This window comes from Camelus ferus, chromosome 29 (genome assembly GCF_009834535.1).
Source record: "Camelus ferus isolate YT-003-E chromosome 29, BCGSAC_Cfer_1.0, whole genome shotgun sequence".
Classification (NCBI taxonomy): domain Eukaryota; kingdom Metazoa; phylum Chordata; class Mammalia; order Artiodactyla; family Camelidae; genus Camelus; species Camelus ferus.
In genome coordinates, this window is record NC_045724.1 from 11,594,077 (window position 1) to 11,617,868 (window position 23,792).

The 23,792-nt window shown below is 36.3% G+C and overlaps 1 protein-coding gene across 12 annotated transcripts in view; it reads left to right on the top strand.

Annotated features, from left to right (window-relative positions):
* Window positions 1-23,792, top strand: part of STAU2 (staufen double-stranded RNA binding protein 2) — a 247,946-nt gene that overhangs the window by 98,806 nt on the left and 125,348 nt on the right. For all 12 annotated transcript variants that reach the window (XM_032470025.1, XM_032470022.1, XM_032470021.1 and 9 more), the window contains 4 exons: window positions 133-345; window positions 1,040-1,177; window positions 5,802-5,933; window positions 16,036-16,096. In XM_032470025.1, coding sequence (XP_032325916.1) covers window positions 133-345; window positions 1,040-1,177; window positions 5,802-5,933; window positions 16,036-16,096 — 544 coding nt within the window. The remainder of the gene's footprint in view (window positions 1-132; window positions 346-1,039; window positions 1,178-5,801; window positions 5,934-16,035; window positions 16,097-23,792) is intronic.

A 23,792-nucleotide genomic window follows, 5' to 3' on the forward strand; every position in this document is an offset into this window, starting at 1 on the left:
AATCTATAGTTTTGGCATAATTATTAATAATTTCAATTTTGAGTATGATATGAACATTTAAAAAGATTCATGTCGTAAGAACACATCTTAAGTGCTTGTATTGAATATTTCACTTTCACTTATATTTTATAGGTTATTAAAGAAAGTGGACCACCGCACATGAAAAGCTTTGTTACTCGGGTGTCAGTGGGAGAGTTCTCCGCAGAAGGAGAAGGAAACAGCAAGAAACTCTCCAAGAAGCGCGCTGCGACCACTGTCCTCCAGGAGCTTAAGAAACTTCCACCTCTTCCTGTGGTTGAAAAGCCAAAACTATTTTTTAAAAAACGCCCTAAGACAATAGTAAAGGTAAGTGTGTGCTTGTGAACATTAGTTTTACTATATAAACATTATAGTAACTCTAGCTGGAAGTTTCCACAGGGCAGGCGCCTAAACCTGTGGGTTATGTACAGTCCCAGAGTCAGGGTTGGACATGTGCCTGTAAATTAATAAGAATTCGGTTTTGCTTTTAGACACTTGTATGTCTGTGCTTGTTTGTGAAATAATAATAATACCTTATCTATAGTTTTTTATGGTTTTAAAAATACTTTCCCATTCATGATCACCTTTGGTAAAATTCTTACCATGATGGTGCAAGGCAGATGTTACCCCTCATTTTACAAATCAGGTTTTATGAAACATGTTCAAAGAATTCACCCACTTGTATTCAGCTGTCCTGTGGAGCAGCCTGAACCATTGAGCTGTAACCTGGTGTTCCTCCTGCCAACAACAGTGCTGTGTGGTGACTTCCTAGGATGCCGGGGAGTGGTACTAGGATGCAGAGTACTGATCAGATGAATGATGCTCACCCTGGTGACAGCAGCAGCAGCAGCAGCAGCTAGTAAATGTAAAGCACTCACTCTAAGTTTTCATAATTTTCACTTATTTTCTGTAGTCAACAGTTTTGGGGTACAGGAAGGAGGGAAGAGCCATGGTTTCTTTAAGGATCTAGTAACAAGTTGTCACAGCATGCCTTGAAATTTTTTGTTAAATTATTTTTTAGGCTGGACCAGAATATGGTCAAGGAATGAACCCCATTAGCCGCCTGGCTCAGATTCAACAGGCCAAGAAGGAAAAGGAGCCGGATTATGTTTTGCTTTCAGAGAGAGGAATGCCCCGACGTCGGGAGTTTGTGATGCAGGTATTTCTAAGGTTTTTATTAGAAGATTTTTTTTTAACTATTGAAGAAATTAGAAACCCTGAGGCTGGACTGGAGATATGGTGGAAAGGCAAACTAGGAATGCAGAGTAGGGAGCAGAACTCTTTACAGTTGAAGCATTCACTCCTCTAGGCCCGCCTACCAGCTTGGCTGAAACATTCAAGTGTCAAGGCCATGCTAGACAGACAGGAGGAGGTCTCCAAGGAGCTGTGAGTTCACCAGGTTATTTACCACAGAGTTCATCATTCAGAATACCTCTCTCTCACTTAATGTGTTGCACTTTGCAGCTGGAGTCTGTTAACTACTGGGAATAAAAGACAGATAGAATTAGAAACAAAATTTAGAAGGATGGATGTAGTCGATGGAACAGGGCCAAAAGCATGAGCTTTGGGGTTATTAGAAAAACTAGGGACAGAGAGCTAGCTGGCTACCTAACTGTGGGGAGGACTGAGGGCCCAGGATTGCTGAGAGGCTTAACTGCTGCATTGTGCAGTCAAGAAAACTGAAGAATGGTGGCTGGTGTATGGGTAGTGGGTGGGGATTAGGAATGAGGTAAAATGCCTGAAATGCTCTCCTTCGTTTTAAATCCTGCCTATCCATCTTCATTTGCCCACTCAAGCCCCGGTATCACAGAAACCTTTAGTTCCTATTATAAAAATTTCAAATATATACATGGTGGGTATATTTAATAGTATGCTGTACAGAATAGTATAATGGAATATTGGGAAATATGTCCATCATCCAGAAACAACTGTTAAGATTTCTGCTGCACTTGCTTTAGCTATCAATTTTTCTTTCCTCCCATCCTCTCTTCCCTCCACCCTCCTTCCCCTCTTTCCCTGAAGTAATTTAAACCTAATTTCTAACCACGTGTCATTTTAGCCTACATACTTAACGTGTATCTCTAAAAAATATGGAAGTTTTTCTTTTTTTCTTTGTACTGCTCCCCCCTCCCCCCCCCCACACCCGGGCCCACACCGGCTTGCAGCCCCTCGTCCCAGGCGGCCAGCCCCTCCACGCCTGCCCTCCAGCGCGCTGGGTCTGGAAGTTTTTCTTATATTAGGCGTGGCTCGTTAGAGTCATCTAATCACAGTCTATATTTAAATTCTCCTTACTGTCCCCAAACTGCGTTTCTTATACTAGGCTTGTCAAAGAAACTTTTCCCAGTCAAACCTGTGGATCTCACCTTTAAGATAATGCAATTAAAATCAACAGATGTTTTTTATAAAGTGTTGACCATGTGGTGGACATTTTGGACTCAAACATAGTATCTCATGTTGATTAACTCTCTATGCACGTCTAATTTTACCCTCCTTCCTAATTTATGATCCTTATATGTCTTTATCTCACAGTAAACCCAATACAGTAGTATGTATATAGTAGGATCTTTATAAACCTATGTTGTGTATTTGCTGCCTGCCTGGCTGCGAGCTGGTACGTTTGGCTTTTGTTGGAGATACAAACTTGTGACGTAGTCACAGGTAAACCACGGGTGGGAACATAGATGTCCATAGAGAGGGGAATTCTTCTGTGGTTAGTAAACACATCGTTGTCTAGATGTCATTGGGACCCAGGGCAGTGTTGTCCCAATATTTTCACTTTGTAAAATATGTGCACCTTTTTTCTTTTTACATTCTTAACTTTGAAGAATTCTAGAAAGTATTCTTTGAACTCCAAAGCTTGATGGAAAAAAAAATTACCTAAATTTTAGACCTGTGTTAGGAATAAAAACTGGCTTTGACTTGATTGAACAATTACTTTTCTGTGGAGTATAGTGAGTACCTCTTTTGAAAGAGGAATTTAGAGTATCTTAGGCCAGCTTCCATTTTATGAGTATTCATAAACATCCTAGTCAAACAGGAACATTTGGCTGTGCTTTTAAATGTTTTCACACTGAATTTGTATTGTTTTTGTGTCTTCTGAAAGCCTCAGTGGACTCATTGTAGTATTGCAGCAGCTTTATCAAAGTAAAAGCTTCTGTATAAACTACTTAAGCAACGTTATCATTCGTTACAATTGAATGTGGGAATAAACTATCTAAAGATAATGGGCTCATATATATTTATCACCAAAAACCCCCCACAAACATGTGTTTGGATGTGGTTACTTGTGTTGATAACTAGATAAAGGAAAATCTCTGGTGACATTATTTGAGTACTTAGCTCTAGAGCAAATTTCTTGAGAGTTGTTTATTTTTTTGAAGAGCATTTTAATTTTTCAAAGAGAAAACAATGATAACTAAATTGTGTACATTCTTTTATTATATATCATATGATGTTAATTTTTCTACCTGTGATTAGGATCTCCAGGTTTTAAAAAAATATATGTAAAGGAAACTTGATTAATTTGTTTGTGTCTCAATGAAAGATAATTAAGCTCTTGGTAAATGCTATTTTAGAACCTTTTGTTAGTTTTCTGAGGACTTGATTAATTTAACTGATTTGCTTAAAGATTAAAAATCTGGCAGTCTTAAGTTTCTTGTGTAGCAAAATAATTGAGCTTCTTCATAAAAAAATTAACATCTTAATATAAAACTCTTAAAATAAATTTGTGAGCTTTCTAGGAAGATGACTTTTGGAAGTTTACTCACATACTTACTTGATTTGTATAACGCAGTAATTTTTTTTTTTTTTTTTGAGTGACCATTGTGTGTTGGCAGAGAACAAAGTCCTTCAGCATAGTGGTCTTTTTCAGTACTAACAAATAACTCTGGGGTAACCAACTACTCACAAACTATTGAACCATGCAACTGTGAAAAGACTTGTGTGAGGCAGGGGGTGGATGGATGGGGAAAACGAATCTGGAAGCGCCTATTCTGGAAGTAAGTCTTGAAGGATCAGAATAGGGCAGGTGGAAAGCCATCAGACATAGGTCTAAGGTGAATGCTGTGATGGGAACCCCATCACCCAAGAGCAGGAACCTGCAGCCAAAGGGCAGCAGACCTGGGTGGATACATGAGATTTTAGGGAAGAAGCAGCAGGATTAAATGAGAATGAGGAGATGGATGTGGAATATAAAAACAGATGAAACAATTTTCACTGCTCAGTTATCTTTTGCTGCCATTTACTTTGGCAAATCTTTTGACCCTCAGAGCAGTAGAGGAAGCTTCTGACGTAGCTGGCCTAATCATTTAGCCAGCAAGCATTCCAGCAACAACACAGGGGCTGGTGAAGCTGGGGAGCAAACCAAGCATTGGAAAAAACAACCGGTAGCAGAGGCTGGCTCTAGCCAGGGATCAAGGATGTTATAGTTAGGGCCTGTTATTCAGGTCAGGTGCAGGCCAGTCCAGATATGGGAGGCAGTCAGATCTTAATTTGAATCAGTTCATGCAGCTGGGAAGTAGTAGAAGTTGGATTTCATACCCCAACCTGACTTGGAAGTCTTTGTTCTTAACCACAATATTGTACTAACCTTTATATATTAATTCTCTTCAGGAACTATTTAGTATAAACTTTTATATACTTGGCATGCAATGTGCACATTATTTTATTTTTTAAATATATGTATCATTTTATTATTTATTTATTTAGATTAAAGATTTATTGAAGTATTGTTGATGTACAATATTGTATGTTACAGGTGTACAGTATAATAATTCACAATTTTAATAGTTTAAAATTGTGCTCCATTTATAGTTATTATAAAATATTGGCTATATTCCCTGTGTTGTACAGTTTATCTTTATAGGTTATTTTATACATGATAGTTAGTACCTCTTAATCCCCTACCCCTTTGTACCTCTCCCCACTTCCCTCTCCCCACTGGTACCCACTAGTTTGCTTTCTACATCTGTTAAGTCTGTTTGTCTTTTGTTATATTTACTAGTTTGTTGTGCTTTTTAGATTCCACATATAAGTGATATCATATAGTATTTGTCTTTCTCTGTCTGACTTATTTCACTTAGCATAATACCCTCCAGGTCTATGTTGTTGCAGATGGCAAAATTTCATTCTTTTTTATGGCTGAGTGGTATTCCACACACACACACCACATCTTCTTAATCCATTCATCTGTTGATGGATAGTTGGGTTGCTTCCATATCTTGACTATTGTAAATATGGCTGTTATGAACATTGGAGTGTGTATCTTTTTCTTTTTTTTATATTTTATTTTATCTCTTGGGGGTGAGGTAATTAGTTTTATTTATTTATTTATTTATTTATTTATTTATTTATTTATTTATTTATTTATTTATTTATTTATTTATTTAATAGAGGTACTGGGGATTGAACCGAGGACCTCATGCATGCTAGGCATGCGCTCTACCATTGATCTGTACCCTCCCACCACATGTATCTTTTCTAATTAGTGTTCTTGTTTTTTTCGAACATATACCCAGGCATGAAATTGCTGGGTCATATGGTAGTTCTAGTTTTAGTTTTTTGAGAACCCTGCATACTGTTTTACACAGTGTCTGCACCAATTTATATTCCCACCAACAGCATGCAAGGGTTCCCTTTTCTCCACATCCTAGCCAGTGTTTGTTATTTGTGTTCTTTTTGATGATAGCCATTCTGACAGGTGTAAGGTGATATCTCATTGTGGTTTTGGTGTTAAGGTTTGTTACCAAAGCAACAATCATTAATTTCTTACTTTATCTTATCAGGTCAAGGTAGGCAATGAAGTTGCTACTGGAACAGGACCTAATAAAAAGATAGCAAAAAAAAATGCTGCAGAAGCAATGCTGTTACAACTTGGTTATAAAGCGTCCACTAGTCTTCAAGATCAACTTGACAAGGTGAGGGTTGAATTTACATGGACACATTCTGTCCTGTCAGAATAACTAAAAGTGATGAACAGATTCTGTTCCAGTATTCCTTGACTCTAAGTACTGTGTTAACTGATGTTAAAGTAGATGTCAAGTTTTAACTTTTCTAAGGCAGTGCTCTTATCTTCGTATCCTTAAAGATAGATTTTCCGGATGGAAGATAACATCTGTTTAGGGGTCAAGATGAAATATTAATTATAATCTTACAGTTAGCAGACACTAAAAGTTTGTTGTATGGTTATACATATTTTATATAATACCAATTTAATAATTTTTAGCTTACTGACTGATGATTTTTGCCCTATAGACAGTTTTAATTTGTGCTTTTTAAGGATAGAAGTTATTAGCCTTTATTTCTGGAATACAGCTGAAAACACTGGAAATAAAGATCCTGAGTTATTCCTTTGGGGAAGGAACTATATAGGACTATATAAACTAATTTTTCTACTTACTTTAAATTTAAAGATAAACTCAGAAGGTGTTTATTTTCTGACAATACTTGTGTTCATGGTCCCTTATTTCTTCTGCAGCAGTTAATGACATCATTAACACCTGACATTAGGACTTGGCAGATAACTTGACAGGAACTGGCTTAATTTCATTTTGTATTAAATTATCATTTTATCTATGCATATGTAGAAATTATTTTTATCGAACATTTTACTTGTATGAACAGTCACACAACAGGCTTAATGATTATTTATGTCATAAACAGTATGCTTTTTTCCATGCCATTTTCTCACATAAGGATTCTGTTTCAGGGATATTTTTAGTTTCTGCGGAAACACATTTGTGAAGCTTAGAGTTGAAACAAAATCATGTATTAAAAACATTTAGATACACTTTTCTTTTTAAGGCAACTATGAATATCTAGGCAATTATTTTGAGTGATTAAAAAATTATTTGTCTATGTGGTATTGCTAGAGATTTCAATTCTGTTTTTATAACCTGGCTAGTGAATACTTTTCTTCTTTTAAAGGTATTTGTAACATGAAACCTAACACGTGTTCAAGTTGCTGTAGTTCTTATATTGTGTATATGTTGTTTTAACTTAACACATTTATATTGACTTAAAACTGTTAGTGATTTATAAAAGTATGCCAAAATAAATCTTCTCATAGAGGTTTATTTGTAAGTTAAGTGAAAATAAAACAGGACAAAAAAACCAGCATTAATTTCATTAATTTGAAAAACATTTTTTGCATACTCACTGTTACTAGTCCTGGTTCTCCATAGAAACAGGCTGACAGGTTGTGTGTGTGTGTGTGTGTGTGTGTGTGTGTGTATCACAGACTAATTTTAAGGAATTGGCCCATGCAGTTTTGGAGGCTTAACTAGTCCAAAATCTGCTGGGGAGGCCTGCAGGCAGGAGATTCAGGAAGGAGCTGCAGAGTCTACAGGCTGTCAGCTGGAGAGCTCCCTTTTGCTCCAGGGAAGGGCAGCTTAAGAGGCCTTCCACTCACAAGGCCCACCCACGTTATACAGAGCCATCTGCTTCCCTCAGAGTTCAATGATTTAAATCTCTTCCAGAAGAAGAAACACCCAGAATAATGTCTGACCAAATATCTGAGTACTGTAGCCCAGACAAGTCGACACATAAAATTAACCATCACACCCACTAAATGCCAAACACTTAGAATAAGATGACTGGAATTTGGTCCCTGCACTTCAGGAACCTGACCAGTAAGTGTTAGGGGGTGAGGAATTTTAATCATGCAACAAAAATTATAGTATAATTAAAATTATAGGACGTGTGAAGATGAATCTGGAAAGTCAGGAATAGCTGAGACCACTGTTTTTATGTGAAGTAAGGAGCTTTTGAATTATTAAATTGAGATTTGAACATGAAAGTGACATGATCTGGTTTGCCTTCTTCAAAAGACAGTCCTGTATAATGGAGTGAACGGATTTGGCAGGAGGGGACTAGGGGCAGGGAGGCCAGTGTTAGCAGAAATGCTAGGGTAAAAGATGCTGAGGGTCTGAACTAAGACAGTGGTGGTAGAGGAGGAGAAAGACACCAGGGATCCTTCTAGAGTGTACATTGTAAGATTTCAGTGGCAGATAATGTGCATGGGGGACACAGGAAAAGGGAGGAGGGGAGAATACCTGCACAGAAGGGGAGGAGAGGATGGCTTTGGGACAGAGCTGGCGGTCATATGCTGCAGAGATCAGATAAGAGGACTGTGTACGTTGATTTATCAATAAGATCTTTGGAGAATGTAAAAAATAAACCTGTGAAAGCAATTTTTTAAAAGTTGGCTTTTTAAAAGAAATAAGCAAGGTAGGTACATGGTTAAAATAATTTAAATAGCACAAAAGAGTAAACAGTGAAAAAAATGTTAGTCTCACTTCACCCTGAGACCCTCAGTCTCTTGGTCTCTCCTCTAAAGGCATCTCCCACAATGAGTTAATATTTATACAGCATTTAGAATAGTGTCTGAAATATGGTGAATCTTATATAAGGATTTGATAAATAAAAATGCAATAAATATGCTTACAGAGATATTTTATGTGTATGCACTAATATATCCCCACTATAAAAAAAATTCAGATTTATTGAGTTGCGGTTCAGTGAATTTTGACAAGTATGTGTGTGTATACACTCAACGACCACATCACAATTAAGATTTATAACATTTCTGTTACCCCCATACAGTTCCTTAATGCCCGTTTGTAGTAAATGTCTTCCCTTTCCCCAGCCCCTGACAAGCACTGATCTAATTTCCGTCTCTATAATTTTGCCTTTTTCCAGCATGTTGTATAAATTGAATCATACATTAGGTAGCCTTTTGTGTTTGGCTTCTTATTGCTGAGATTTGTCCATGTCTTGCATTTATCATTAGTATTTTTTATTTTATTGTTTATTGTTTTATTCTTCACCAACATTTGATTTGTTTCCAGCTGGAGGCTATTATAAAGTGATTATAAACATTCATGTTTAAGTCTTCATTATGCATATATCCTATAGGTACAAATTCATGAAATAAGTACACTTGTAACTTTATAAGAAACTGAAGATATTTTCCAGAAAGGCTGTGGCATTTTGCATTTCCACAAGCAGTGTTTGAGATTTCTAGTTACTCCACATCTTCTCCATCACTTGGTATTGTCAGTTTTGATAGCTTTGATCATACTAGTAGGTGTATAATGTTATCTCATTGGACTTTAATTGCATTTTCTCTGATTAATAATGCTGAGTAGCTTATCATGTGTTTATTTACCATTCGTATCTCTTCCTTGAAGTATCTGTTCAAAACTTTAGTCTTTTAAAAAATTGGGTGGTTTACTTTCTTATTATTGAGTTGTAAAAGTTCTTTGTATATTTTGGATGCCAGTCCTTTATCAGATAAAGGACTCCCCTCTTCTCCCTTCCTCTCTCCTCCTTTTTTACATAGGTTATCCAATTGCTTTAGCACCATTTGTTTAAAAGATTAGTGCTTTTTCCATTGAATTCCTTACCACATTTGTTGAAACTCAGTTGACTATATAAGTGTGGGTCTTTTTCTAGATTCTCTCTTCTGTTCGATTAATTTGTATGTCTGTTCTTCAGCTATTACAACTATTATATAGAGTGTAGCTTTTTGGGTAAGTTTTGAAATCAGATTAAGAACTCCATCTTTGGCTTTTTAAAATTCATTTTGACTAACATAAAGTCTTTGATAATACATTGTAGAATCAATTTCTACCAAAAAATATCCATTTGGGATTTTTTTGTGGGGATTGTGTTGACTGTGTAGATCAGTTTTGCATAAACTGGTATCTTAAGAATATTGAGTCTTTCAACCCATGAACAAGATCTAGCTCTCTGTTTATATAGGTTTTGGGTGTCCCAGTGATGTTTTGTCCCTTTTCATAGAAATATCTTGCACATTTTTTATGTTTATCCCTAAATGTTTCATGTTTGTTGATGTTATTATTAATGGTACTAGTTTTTTGTTTCAATTTCCAATTCTTCTTTTTTAGTATGTAGAAATACCATTGGCTTTTATATATTGACCTTGTATCCTGTAACATTGATGAAATGACTTATCAGTAGGGTAGCTTGTTTTGTAGATTTTTTTTCAATTTTCTGTATTGGTGATTGTGCTGTATTTGAATAAAGACAATTTTTTCCCTTGCTAATCTGTATACTTTTATTTTTCTTGCTTTATTGCCTTTATGTGAAGTGTGCCATAATTCTTATCTACTTTTTCATCTTGCTGTGCTTTTTCTTCCCCTCTCAAGGCCTTCAAAATTTTCCTTTTTCATTAATTCTCACCAATGTGTGATGTGTCTAAATTTGATTCTTTCTTCCTCCTTCTCTTCTGCCCTCTCCCCCTTCCTTTGTCTCCCGTTTCTCAGTTTCTCCTCCTTTTCTTCCTCTTGTTCCTTTGTTTCTTCTCCTTTCTGTATTTTTCCTGGTGAGTGGTCTCTGAACATTATTGGATCTGTAATTTGTTGTCATTCAGTTATTTTGTCAAATTCTCAGCTGTTAGCCTTTCAAATATTTCTTCCTTGTTTTTTCTCTCCTTGGGAACTTCCAGTTACACATTTGTTAGACCATTGATATTGTCTTATAACTCCTGTTCCTTTCTGTTCCTTTTAATTTTTCAATCTTTTTTTTCCCCTGTGTCTCAGCTTGAGTAATTTCTATCGATTTATCTGCAGTTTGACTGATTATTTCTTCAGCTGTGTCCATTTGTTAATAACAACTTCAACACTAATTTTCATCTAAGATAATTTTCCCCTCAGGACTTCCATTTGATTTTGTTCTGTAGTTTCTGTTTCTCTACTGAAATTCTCCAAATGTCCTTGTATGTTGTCTACCTTTTACATTAGATCTTTTAACTCACCAATAATAGATATTGTAAAATTTATTTCTTAGATTTCTAGCCCGTGGGTTGTTTATGGGTCTTTATCTTTTGACAGTGGTTCAGTTCTTTTTGCAATTTTGGGTGTCTTATGATTTTTGAATCAATATTGGACATCATGTATTGAGAAACAGTAGAGGCTGAATTAAATAGTATTTACGTTGAGAAATAGGCATGTCTCGTCGTCTGTCAGACTGTTAATATGGAGGGTGGCATCGATCTAGTCAATAGTTGAGCTTGTTGTGGGTTTTATTGTTGCTGTAGTCGCTGTTGACATCAAATTTCTTTAGCAGTGGTTTGCTGCTGTCTCTGTTTTGTGTGGGCTGAGGTTTGGGGAGGGTTTCTGCTCTACCCTCAGGTTTCACCAGTCTCTTCTTTGCTATGCCATGGGGTGAAGGATCTCTCTATGCTTTGTAGTCAATTGCTGTTGCTTATTATTCAGTTGTAGGATTGTGTTGCGTATGGGAGCATAGTTCTTGATTTTCTTGTCCAGCTTCATTCTCAGACAGACTGTGTGTGCCTGGGTCTCAGAGGTGTGTGTTGCTTAATGTTTCTGCCTCCTTCCCCATGGTAGCCAGACTTTACTTTGGATCTGTGGATTGTCTTGGGTGCAAGAGAGCTTCCAGCCCCTTTTCCCAGCATTTTCAGGCATCTGCTTTATATTGGTGCAGGGCCTTGCTCTCAAGAGGGTTTTCTACCCTACCCTCTTTTCCCCCAGGGGCAGGTAGCTTTTGCTTCTAATCCTTTTCCAAAAGTAGTGAGTCTTTGCCTGAGGTTTTGGGGCAACAGAATTTCCTGCCTCTGTCCCAGAGGCAGATAGGATTTGCTTTTCCCCTTTCTCTAATGGCTTGAACTATTTGTATGAAAGAGGAGTGTGCAAAGTCCTGTGCTTTTCTCTCAGTGGCAGACGTTGACCTGCCGCATACCTGCACCACTGAGTGGGGCGCTCTGTTTTCTTGATGTATGTCCAGTTGTCCTCCTGAGTTCCCAGGGGAGGCCCATGGAAAAACACTTCTGCTTGGAGTCCCAGTTTTTCTAAACTGTTGTGCTAACCCACATGCAGTCTTTTAGAATTTATTAACATTTCATCTGCTTTCTTCTTACCTGCATTTTTGGCATTCAACCCTTGCTTTCTAGCTCTGCCAAAGTTGAAACATTTTGTGAGCCTCGCCTCTCCTTAGAGGGCTTTGTCACTCTCTGGAATTCATTTCATTTGTTTGCTTTACAATCTCAGATGTCTGATAGGTTCGAGAAAAGTTATGATTTTTTTTTACATTGTCTGGCTCTTTCTCATTGTTACATTTCTACATTCTAAGGAAAAGTGGGACACTCTCTCCATCTTTTAAAAAAAATACTGATCGTGTTGTTTGATTTTTTTTTTTTACTTACCTGTTGGGGTTTCACTTCTATCTTGGAATTTGTTCTACATAAAGATATAACTTTGAGCTTCATTCTTTTTTATACTTTATAATTATATATCGGTCTAAGTAATACTCAGATATGTATAAGAAGTTAAGATTTATTCAAGATTAATGGTGTAAAGACTCAAGATTTATAAGAAGCAACCATTTACTACCTGTTTTAGGTATTTATTTTGTTATTTTCTACTGTCAGTAGCTTGTACTACAATTTCTTGATTTTTCCTTTTTAGATATTATCTAAGTTCCTACTATGGAAAAGGAAGATCTGTCATATACATACTCCACATGTATATTTTTCTACATCTCTCTGACTTATCCCGAAGCTCTCTGCCAGTGAACACATCATGTACTTTTTTAGTTTCTTTTTTTTTTTTTTTTTCTGTCTTTCTTGGAGCTGTTTATCCTCCTCTCCTACTTCGGATTGTATGTTTGAGAGATCTGTTGCAGACCCACTATTTTGGTTCTTCTCTTCACCATTTCCCTGAAAATTCCTTTTGCCTCTCTCTCTTGTTGAGTTGCCTCTTTTTTGATCAGTTTCCCTTGTTCTTGATTTATTTCCTTGGGTTGTTGGAGTCCTTGCTTTAGTCACGTTCTGACAGAGGATACACGGGGAGTAAATTTTTTTTGAGATCTTGTAGGTCTGATACATCTTTACATTTCCCACACACTTAATAGTTTTTCTGAGATATAATTCTAAATTGGAAATATTTTTTCCCACAGAGTTTTAAAGGTGTTGCACTGATGTTTTCTACCTCTGCACGTTACTGTTGAAACCCAAAGCCCTCTGATTCTTCAGCGCATGTATGGAACTTTTACATTTCTTCTCTCTCGATGCTTTTCTAACTTCTTTTCTCAGGAGTTCTGAAATTTCATGGGTGATTGACCTGATTTGTGTAGTTTTGGCAAATTGTGTTGAGTGTTTGCATTTCAATCCAGAAATTCATATACTTTGAAAGGGGGAAATGTCTCTTATTATTTCTTTTATAATTTATTTGCTTCCATTTTTGCTCTTCTTTCTGGGATACCTGTTAGTCTAATGGATGATCTTCCCATTCTTTCTTTCTTTTCTATTTCTGTCTGTTTTTCTTTTTGTTCTGTTTTCTAGGAGATTTCTTCAATCTTATCTTCCAGTCCTCCTTTGAAAATTTTTACTTTATTTCCCAGAGCTCTTCTTCATTCTCAGAATATTCCTTTTTATAACCTCCTATTCTTGTTTAGTGGGTATAGTGTTTCTCTCTCTCTCTCTGAGAACTTCTGTTTTTAACCTGGTTTTTGAAGCTTTACTCTGTTCCCTGTATTGTCCTCACCATTTCTTGTGGAGCAGGGGCCTGGATGTTGTCTTCTGAGACCTAGTGAGGAAGGGAGCTGGGGACCTTATCTTCCAGGATATGATTTTGGATTCCAGCTCCTTATTTGCAGTGTGGCATGTGGATCCCATCCTCAGCTGTACCTGGTATGTAAAGTCTCCGTTTAAGCCTTTCTGAAGACGAAGCTTTTAGGAAATCTGCCTCTTTGGTGTCAAAGAGGTGACCAGGAAATTCTGTAGCATTTTGAACGACTTCCAAATGATCTCTCTGTTTTCAGGCTCTTCCAGGGTTCATCTCCAGAAATGCCAGGTGTGCTTCTGATTGCTGAGGCTTTCTGCAGTCCTGGGGTGCAAATCGCTTCACTCTTTGCAAGCTCTTTGTTGGCTTTTCACTCTGCAAGTTAGGTTTCAGCCTGCTGACATCTGCTAAGTTAGTTTACAACTTGTTTATCTGCTTTCCAGGTTGCAGACTTTGATTGACTTATCTCTTCTGCTGTTGACTCTTTTCATATTTAGGGTAGGGTAGGGGGAAAGGGAGGGAGAGAGTATTTATTGAATTAATCAATTTAGAGACATCTGGGGAGAGAAGAGATTACTCCTTGTGTTCACTCAGTCATGTGTGAGCAAACCTTACAGAAGCAGTTTCATTAGAGGTGTTGTGGTAGAAATCAGAGAGCAGCAGGCTTGGGATTCAGTTGAAGGTGAAAAATTGGCTTAAGGAATAAAATCTGATATGTAAATATCCTTAGTTATTAATAGAGGGAGAGAAAAGGAGGAATGAAATGCTAAGGGTATTATTACCAACTTTACTTGATCCCTCAAATGCCTGAGAACCTACGTCCTTCTAATCAGCCAGCTCTTTCCTTCCCGGAAGTGACTTAATCCTTACTGCGTCCACTTTCCTCATGCTTATAAGCCTCCTCAGTCAGCTTTCCTCTCGTTCTGTGATCTTGTGCTTCACAGAGAATATGTAAGTGGGAGTCTCCTCCTTCCCATCAGCATAGCCCTGCATCTGTGTTTCAGAAAAATGTGTTACAGCTCAGTGTTATAGCTCAGTGTTACAGCTCAGTTGTGACAGCATTCTGGATCCAGACAAGAGACCAAGCAGCACTTGGAGAGTTGGAGAACTCAGGTTTATTACACCAGCAGGCCCAGAGGAGTTAACACTCCAAGCTCTGGACCCCGTCTGTAGGTTTACACAGGCTTTTATAGGCTGCCAGTTTACACTTTGCAACATCAAATGCAAATAAGGTATAACAAAAGTTGACTAATTAGGAACAAGCTTTGTAGAAATTGGCCAATCAGGAGGGAGAGAAATAACCAATCACGAGTGAGCTCCATGCAAATAAAGTACTACAAATGGACCAATCAGGAGTGAGGGAAATGGACCAATCAGGAGTGAGCTCAGGGAACCAGTAGAATTTTAGGGGTAAGTTCCACTTTCCTAGAAGTAAGCTGTTTCAGAGGCAAAAAGTGAGATAGAGCCTCTGGGCCAGGGAACCAGATGGTGCTGGCAGCAGAGTAGTGGCCCTGCCTGGGAGTCCTGCCGGTCTTTTTTATGGGGCTTCCCACCTCATTTACATGCATTTCCTTCTCCCTCACCCTTTCATGGGTGCAAACTACTTGCTAGAAATGTAGTTTGTGTTTATATATAGATTTAATTTATCCCTTTGATCTTTGATACCTGATTACATAAGTATAAAATACTAATTTTTAAAAATTGAAGTACCATTAAGTTACAATGTGTCAGTTTCTGGTGTACAGCACAATGTCGCAGTCACGCATACACATACGTATATGAAGTACTGATTATAACAGAAAAGAAGCCTCCGCCCAAGACTGCTTTATGCCAGCTCCGCAAAAAGAGAACACAGCCAGTTAAAGTCACTTAGTAATTAGATTAAAATTCTTACTACTTCAAAATGTCTGAGTTCAAAATGTATTTTACACTAAACATTGATCAAATCATCTAGCAAAAGGCAAGATACTCCAAATTTTACTTAAAGTTAAGGTTTAGTTTTCAATTTTTTATGTATGTCGTTAGCAGTGTTTGGTAACCCTTGTCAGGGCTTTTCCAGAACAGACATAATAGTATTTCTGTTTGACCTTAGAAGTGATAAAGAGGCTCTTCTAGTCACCTTAGCACTTGTGATGATTTATTGTTCACTGTTTGAAAAACAGTTATTTACTCTTTAACCACCTTGATGGAGCCCAGGTGGTATATAATACACATACTCAGTATGGAACTTTCTTGATAACTTAAATTATAAATTTAAATAAACAGATAAAGGCAGGACACCGAAGAAACACACTCAAACGTAGAAAAGGGATAGATGGTACTGTTCATGTTAGTTATTCTTGTATCCGTGGTCCAGGTGTCAGATTGGAGAGAAATAAGCAGAATAATCTTTGCTCTTGGTTAACTGATTAGTAACTGTTTTTCTTTTTGAATAAGTATCTTTCCCTGGATTTAAATAATTAATTCAATTTTTCAGACAGGGGAAAACAAAGGATGGAGTGGTCCAAAGGCTGGGTTTCCTGAACCAACAAATAACAGTAAGTTTCTACTTTTATCTTAACTACACTTGATGTTCATCTGTGGTTCGGTGATTTGTCCTTCACTGGGTATCTGCTGGGTCTGTTTGGGTCTGAGATGCCATGTTAGGTGTTGTGAGGGATACATGGAAGTCGTGCTATTTACTTTCCTGGAATTGACAGAAGACACAGGTACGTATCTCCTTAACATGGTTAAGTCATTGCAGACAGAGCACTGTTTTATCCACGTAGTGATGATGTTTTTTTTTTTAAGTTGTTTTTATGGTGACATTATTACAATACAAAAGAATCAAAAGAGAAAAACCATTACCTACCAGCTCATTATAATCCAACATCAACTATATTCACAGTTCCTCTTTTTAGGTACACAGACGCTTTCACATAATTATAATGTAAATCAAAGTTTGTACTGTGTTTTCATTTAACATTGAAATAAACATTTTTCAGGTTGTGCTGAGTCATTAGACTTTTTAATGTTTTATTAAAGTCACTAATTGAAATATCAGAAATGTAAGAATAAAATTGTTCATAGTTTTATTCCAAGTATAGTATTATCAGACACTTAAAAATCCACTTCAGGTTATTTTTTTTCCAAAGGTACGTGATCAAGCTGTGATCACGCATTGGAAGCATAGACATTTCCGAAATTTCCTCCCTACCTCTCCCAAAAAGCATCTATTGCTGTATATCAGTCAAATGGAACAGATACCCAGTGAAGACCCTGTCAAAGTGAAGTCCCCAGTGAAAGCAAATCTATCTCATTTTTAACCCTAGTTCTCTTCCTTATAACCTCTGGAAGCTAAATATGCTTAAATATGTAAATTGCTGTAGTGAAGAGTATTCTTTGATATTAGCAGCTCATCTCTTGATGTGTAATGAAATTCATAACAAACTCTTACCACAGCATGCTTATGAGACTTGAATTCTTGGATCATTAAAACTAGCCTCTTGGAAAGACTATTTCAGTGAGGTAATGGTATTCATGAGTTACTTTCTGGGAATAATTTAAATAGTATAACATAACTCTGGGCCTTTTGTCTATGGATGTAAGGATGATGAGTGTGATAGGCTTAGCACATTGCCCAAAGAGGCAGTGGAATTAGTTCAGGATTCTCAGAAAGTTTGTTTTGAATTCCTTTGATGTTTGAGTATATAGGATTATAATTATACTTGATAAAGGAATGTAAGAAGCATTAAATTGATTTCAGTTTTATGTAAAGTACTGAGCACAGTACCTCTTTCTTAGTAGGCACATAATGAATGTTAATTTCCTTCCATGCCTTCTCTCTTTTTTTTTTTTTAATAAAAATTACTTAATTCTGTGTAGGTTTGCCAGAAACTCCATTCTTACACTTTTTATCTGTCAGATGTACAAATGATCAAACAATATATATGGTTTATACTTGAATAGTTACCTTTGGTACTAGAAATTTTTTCAAAGAATATGAACATTACATATTTGAATATGGAAGTCAGATACTTGTTAATGTGATGGTTTTAACATGAAAACACACTATAGGTAATCTGCAGACTCCATCATTAAACAGTGATGTTTGGCCCTCATCTTTATGTCTGTTGATTTTTTTTTTTTTAACTTGCTAAGGGGTTTGGAACTCCTTTGCAAGTAGAGGAAGAGATATCATGAAGAGGCCAATGAGGTTCAGTGATGAGAAACATGCAAGAATGCGTAAAAGATTTTCTTTAAACCTGTTGGAAGTGATAAAGTTATTTGAAGCCAGATTAAAATTTAACCAAACTGCGAACACTTTAGGACTTCCTCTGGTCTACAGTCGTTCACATTGAGGGTTGGAAAGGAGGATGATCCCTCACCCCTCCCAGCTGTGAGGAGATGAGGAAGCCGGTACGGGGGCTCCTTCCTCCCAAAGCCAAGCGGACCCTGCGGCAGGCTCCCGCGGATGCTGGGGCAGCGTGGCCCTGACAGGCACCTGTGTCACTGCGTCAGGGATGGTTCTCTCTAGTGGAGCCCCCGAAGCCTCCGGATCCAGCCCGTAGCCACTTCAGTACAACATTAGGAAAAAAGTGTCTCTATAATGAATCTATTACCAGAAAAGTAATTTAAATTCATGTATTATGGTAATATTTAGGTTAAATTCTCTTATCTTTAATCAGTTCCTTAAGTTTGAAATTCTGCGCTAGGTGGTTCCCATCCTGGGGCGCACCTCTGTGTCCTTTTCACAGGCAGAGGTTAGAGCAGGGGTCTCTCAGGATGGCACGTGGGGGAACAGGAATTCGAGAGACCACCAGTGCTCCCTGCCTCACTGCCAGATTATCTGACCTTGAGCAACTCATTTTCCATCTTGTTACTTAGGGCACCCTATCAGTTTATAATGTTGAGTATCTTTAGTTATCTGCGTTCTGTAAAAAGATTAATCATCCTTGAATAACATCTGAAAAGGTAACATATTACTTTGAAAAAAACAGAATGTCATCATAAAGTGACTCTTCACTCCTTTTTTGGTTAAACTTTACATTACTTTACAAACTGTAGTTGAAAAGAATAAAGTTTTAGCCAACCATTATTTGGATACATACTATGAAATTAACTTAGAACCATAGCGCACAAAAATGAAGAGAAGGCAGAATTGGAAATGGGAAAGAAGACAGTTTTAACCTGGCATAGCTAGCAGCTAGCTGTAAGTAGACAAAAAAAAAGTTAATGTACACGTGCAGTTAATTTTTGAAGTGGAAGATATTTTTTAAAAAGATTATAGTCATAAGAAACTGTTAACAGTTACAACTAAAAAATAGTTTAAATGGTTTTGCAAGTGATCGTGATTGCATAGCCTGGTTGCTGGCTTGATTGCCTGCAGATTTAAAATATGGACCTAATTTTTGCATACTTCTCAGGCTTTCTTCATTGTCCTGAATTGCAGAATGTAGACTGTTCTAAGTGTATTTTCACCCTTTGAATCACTGTCATAGTCATGCTGAAGTGCAAGAACACTTAACTCTGTAATGTGAGGTTTGTGTTAAATTCAGCATGGGGCAATTTTATGCTTGGCATACACATAAAAAGCGAGATTTTTACAGATGAATGACTAACAAGTTTTTTAAAAGATCATGCATTTTAAAGACTTACTGACGGCTCATGGAAAACTTTGTAAAATATTTAGATACAGTTCAGTTGATAAAATCTTTTTTTTTTTTTGTATTCACATTCCATGTTTCTTATTAATACAGGGTTTTACTTAAAAACAGGTTCATTGTTTCTTAAAGGTAAACTCTGGCTTAATTCAAAATTGGACTAAGCTCAAAGGTATTCACTGGTATGTGCCGAATCCACCCACTAAAAGATTATTTGGAGGCATTTTTCACATAAATAGTTTTCCGTTAACCTTTTAAAAAGTTTTATTTAGCCCCTGTGAAATATGCTGGCTCTTCTAGGTTCATTAGAGATGACCCAAGACAAACACTTTGGGGATGGGATAGAATTCTTACTGACCTTTTCAGTATTGTAGTTGACATAAAATTTGCATCACTTTTGTCTTATATGCAGATATTACTAAACTCTGTACATCCTGAAGCTGGGAGGCTAAACCACCCCAGTGACGTGGCATTAGATGGACTGCATGCTTGCTTCCTGTATGCTGTGTACTGTATTTTGAACCTCTAAATTTTGGCGAGAATGGGTGGGGTGGGTGAAGTCTGAAGATAATGGATTAATAGATTCTTTAAGTGTTTTGGGAGAGTTCCCTGAACAATTCCCTTTTAGGGCTCCCATAGCAAACAGGCATTTTATAAACAGGCAATTAAATTAGTTGGAGCCAATTGGATTTTAAATATAAAGCCAAGTGATTCAACTTACTTATTTAGACATAAGTGGGAAATCTAAGAGTGCAGCTAACTTCTAGCAACCTATTTTATTTTTTTCTTCCAGTTTTATTGAGATATAATTGACATAAAGCATTGTATAAGTTTAAGGCGTACAGCATAATGATTTGATTTACATATGTCATGAAATGATTTTCACAGTAAGTTTAGTGAACACCTATCGTTTCAAATAGATACAAAATTAAAGAAATGGAAAAAAATTTTTGTTGTAATGTGAAATTTTAGGATTTACTCTCAACAACTTTCTTACATAATGTACAGCAGTATTAATTGTATTTATCGTGTTGTGCATTACATTCCTAGTACTTACTTTTTAGCTTGTAACTAGAAGTACTGTTGACTGCCTTCCTCCAGTTTCCCCTTCCTCGCCCCCTGCCTCTAGTAACCACAAATCTGATCTTTTTTTCTATGAGTTTGTTGGTTTTTGAAGTAGAATTGACCTATAATACTATGTCAGTTCCTGTTACCCAACATAGTCATTTGATATTTCTATAAATTTCAAAATGATCACCACATAAGTCTAGTTACAATATCACCATACAAAAATATTAGGTAGTTATTAGTTACGTTCCCCACCCTATATGTGTCATACCCCTAACTGATTAATTTTGCAGCTGGAAGTGTGTACCTCCTATCTCCCTCACTTATTTCTTTCCTCCCCCATGCTCTTCCCTCTAGCAACCACCTATTTGTTCTCTGTATCCATAACTCTTTTGTTATGTTTGTTCATTCATTTTGTTTTAGATTCCACATATAAGTGAAGTCATATAGTATTTGTCGTTCTCTGTCTGATCTGTTTCACATAGCATAATACCCTCTAGGTTCATCCATGTTGTTGCAAATGGCAAGATTTCATTCTTTTTTTAATAGATGAGTAATATTCCATTGTATATATCAAGGCAGTGTACAGATTCACTGCAATTCAGGGCAATGAAGAAAGCCTGAGAAGCATACAAAAATTAGGTCTATTTTAAATCTGCAGGTAATAAAGCTAGGACCCAGGCTGTGCAATCACAGTCACTTACAAAGCCATTTAAATTGTTTTTTAGTTGTAACTGTTAGCACTTTCTTATAACTGTAATCTTTAAAAAACAAATCTTCCACTTCAAAAATTAAATGCACATATACTTTAACTTTTTTGTCTACTTACAGCTAGGTGCTAACTATGCCGTATTAAAACTGTCTTCAGGATACAAAATTAATGTACAGAAATCTATTGCGTTTCTATATACTAACAATGAACTATCACAAAGAGAAATTAAGAAAAATAACCCCATTTACAATCACATCAAAAAGAATAAAATATCTAGGAATAAATCTAACCAAGGAGATAAAAGACCTGTACTTGGAAAACTGTAAGACATTGATGAATGTAGGGGTACATGTATTTTTTTGAATTAGTGTTTTCAGTTTCTTTAGATAAATACCCAGAAGTGGCATTGTTGGATCATATGGTAGTTCTATTTTTAATTTTTTGAGGAATCTCCATACTGTTTTCCATAGTGGCTGCACCAGTTTGCATTCCCACCAGTAATGTATGAGAATTCCCTTTTCCCCTTATCCTCGCCATTATTTGTTATTTGTGATCTTTCTGATGATAGCCATTCTGACAGGTGTGAGGTGATACCTCATTGTGGTTTTAATTTGCATTTCTCTGATGATTAATGATGAGCATCTTTTAATGTGCCTGTTGGCCATCTGTATGTCTTCTTTGGAAAAAATGTCTGTTCAGATCTTCAGCCCATTTTTTAATCGAGTTGTTTGTCTTTTTTGATGTTGAGTTGTATGAGCTGTTCATGTATTTTGGGTATTAACCCCTTATTGGTCGTATCATGTGCAAATATTTTCTTCCATTCAGTAGGTTGTCTTTTTGTTTTGTCAGTAGTTCCTTCTGCTATGCAAAAACTTTTAGGTTTAATTAGGTCCCATTTGTTTATTTTTGCTTTTATTTCCTTTGCTTTAGGAGGCAGCTCTCAGGCTTCATAACTTACGTGTGTACTTAATTGATTTTCTCTGTTATCAAAGAAACTCTACAACAAACATAACAGGAGAACAGAAGAGTAACATTTATAATTACTCATTCATCAGCTTGTGTAGAAACATGGAAGTTTATAAGTCCCATAGAATAATAATATATTATAGTGTGCCAAGAAATGTTAAATTTGTGTGTTGTTTTTTAAGAAAAATATAGGTACATTTGGTACATAATGAGTTTAACACATAGAAGTTATGAAGCCTGAGAATAAAATAAACGTGAATCCACCACTCAATTTGAGAACTGAAATGTTACTAATGCCATTACTTTCACCTTATCCTCTTTCATGTCCCTTGGCCGACTTTGCCCCACCCTTTATTTCTTACAGTTTTACCAAATGAGTTCTTAACAGTATTTTAGTTTAGTTTTTTTTTTACCTTTAGAAAAAAATGACATTATACTGTATATTTTCTGGAACATTTTTTCTCTCACTTAACATTGTAATTTAAGATTAATTTATGTTGCAACATACAGTATTTCATCTTCTCTGTGCATCGTCTATAATTGATTTATCTATTCTATTGATCCACTCTTGGGGTAGTTCAGGATTTTGTTATTATAACCAATATTACTATAAACATTTTTTAACGTGTCTCCTGGTGCACATGTGTAAGAGTTTCTGGGAACACACCTAGGAGTGGAATTTATGCATTACAGGGTATGTATAAGTTCAGATTTATAAGAAATGCTAGTTGCCCTGTGGTGGGCAAGCCAGAGAGCCCTTCAAAGTATCGAGCCCTCTGTATTGCAAGAAGGAGAAAATTTTTAAATCACTTTTGTACCTTTAATTTCATTTTAATGATGAATTCAGTTGGACTCTAGTTCAAATTCCACTGTATCATTAATCTTATTTATTTTACTCTTCTTTTTTTCACTTAGTTTTTTAGTGGATAAAAATGTAAAATACAAAAAGTGACAAATCTCCCACTGCCTTTGTCCTCTTAGCCACAGTTTCCACCTTGTCTCCCAAGCAAGTAATTTATGTTAGTTTCTTTTGTATTGTTTTATATTGTTCCAGAATCTTTTTATACTATTAGAAACAAATTCAGATAGGTACTGTTTTATCCTGTGGCATTTCAGACACACTATTCTACAGTGTTTTCTCTTTTCATTCAACAGTATGCCTTGAAGATCCTTCTATATTGATAATGTGTAGGACTTAATTATTATTTAACTGGTTTCAAACTCATGAGCATTTAGATTGTTTCTAGTATTTTTATATTCTACGTAATCTTGCTTCATAAAGCCTCAAACATAACATCATTTTACATGTATGCTAGTATATTTTTTGGATAAATTCTTAATGGTCAAAGAATATGTACACTTACAATTTTGATGGATGTTGCCAGTTTACACTCAGTAGAGATTTCCCAGTTTGCATGCCCATCAGCAGTGTATGAGATTTCCTGTTTCCCCACAGCCTCGGTGACAGTGTGCTCTCAAAGGTCTGGACATGTGCCAATCTGATAGTTGAAATGTGGTATTCAGTGTAGTTTTATTTTGCATTTCTCCTATTTTGAATGGGATTGAGTATATTTTTTGTATATTTATGAGCCATTTCTATACTTTTTATGTCAGTGATATAGTCATATCTGTTGCTTATTTTAAAATTAGATTGTTGGTCTTTTTCTTTCCTTATCTGAAAACTGTGTATGTGTTTGTGCCTTTATGATATGACTTACCAGTATTTTTCTTGTTCTCTTTGTTAGTGGTGGAGTTTAATTTATTTTGAGGGGGGGTAGGTAATTAGGTTTACCTCTTTGTTTTATTTTTAGAGGAGGTGCTGGGGATCGAACCCAGGACCTTGTG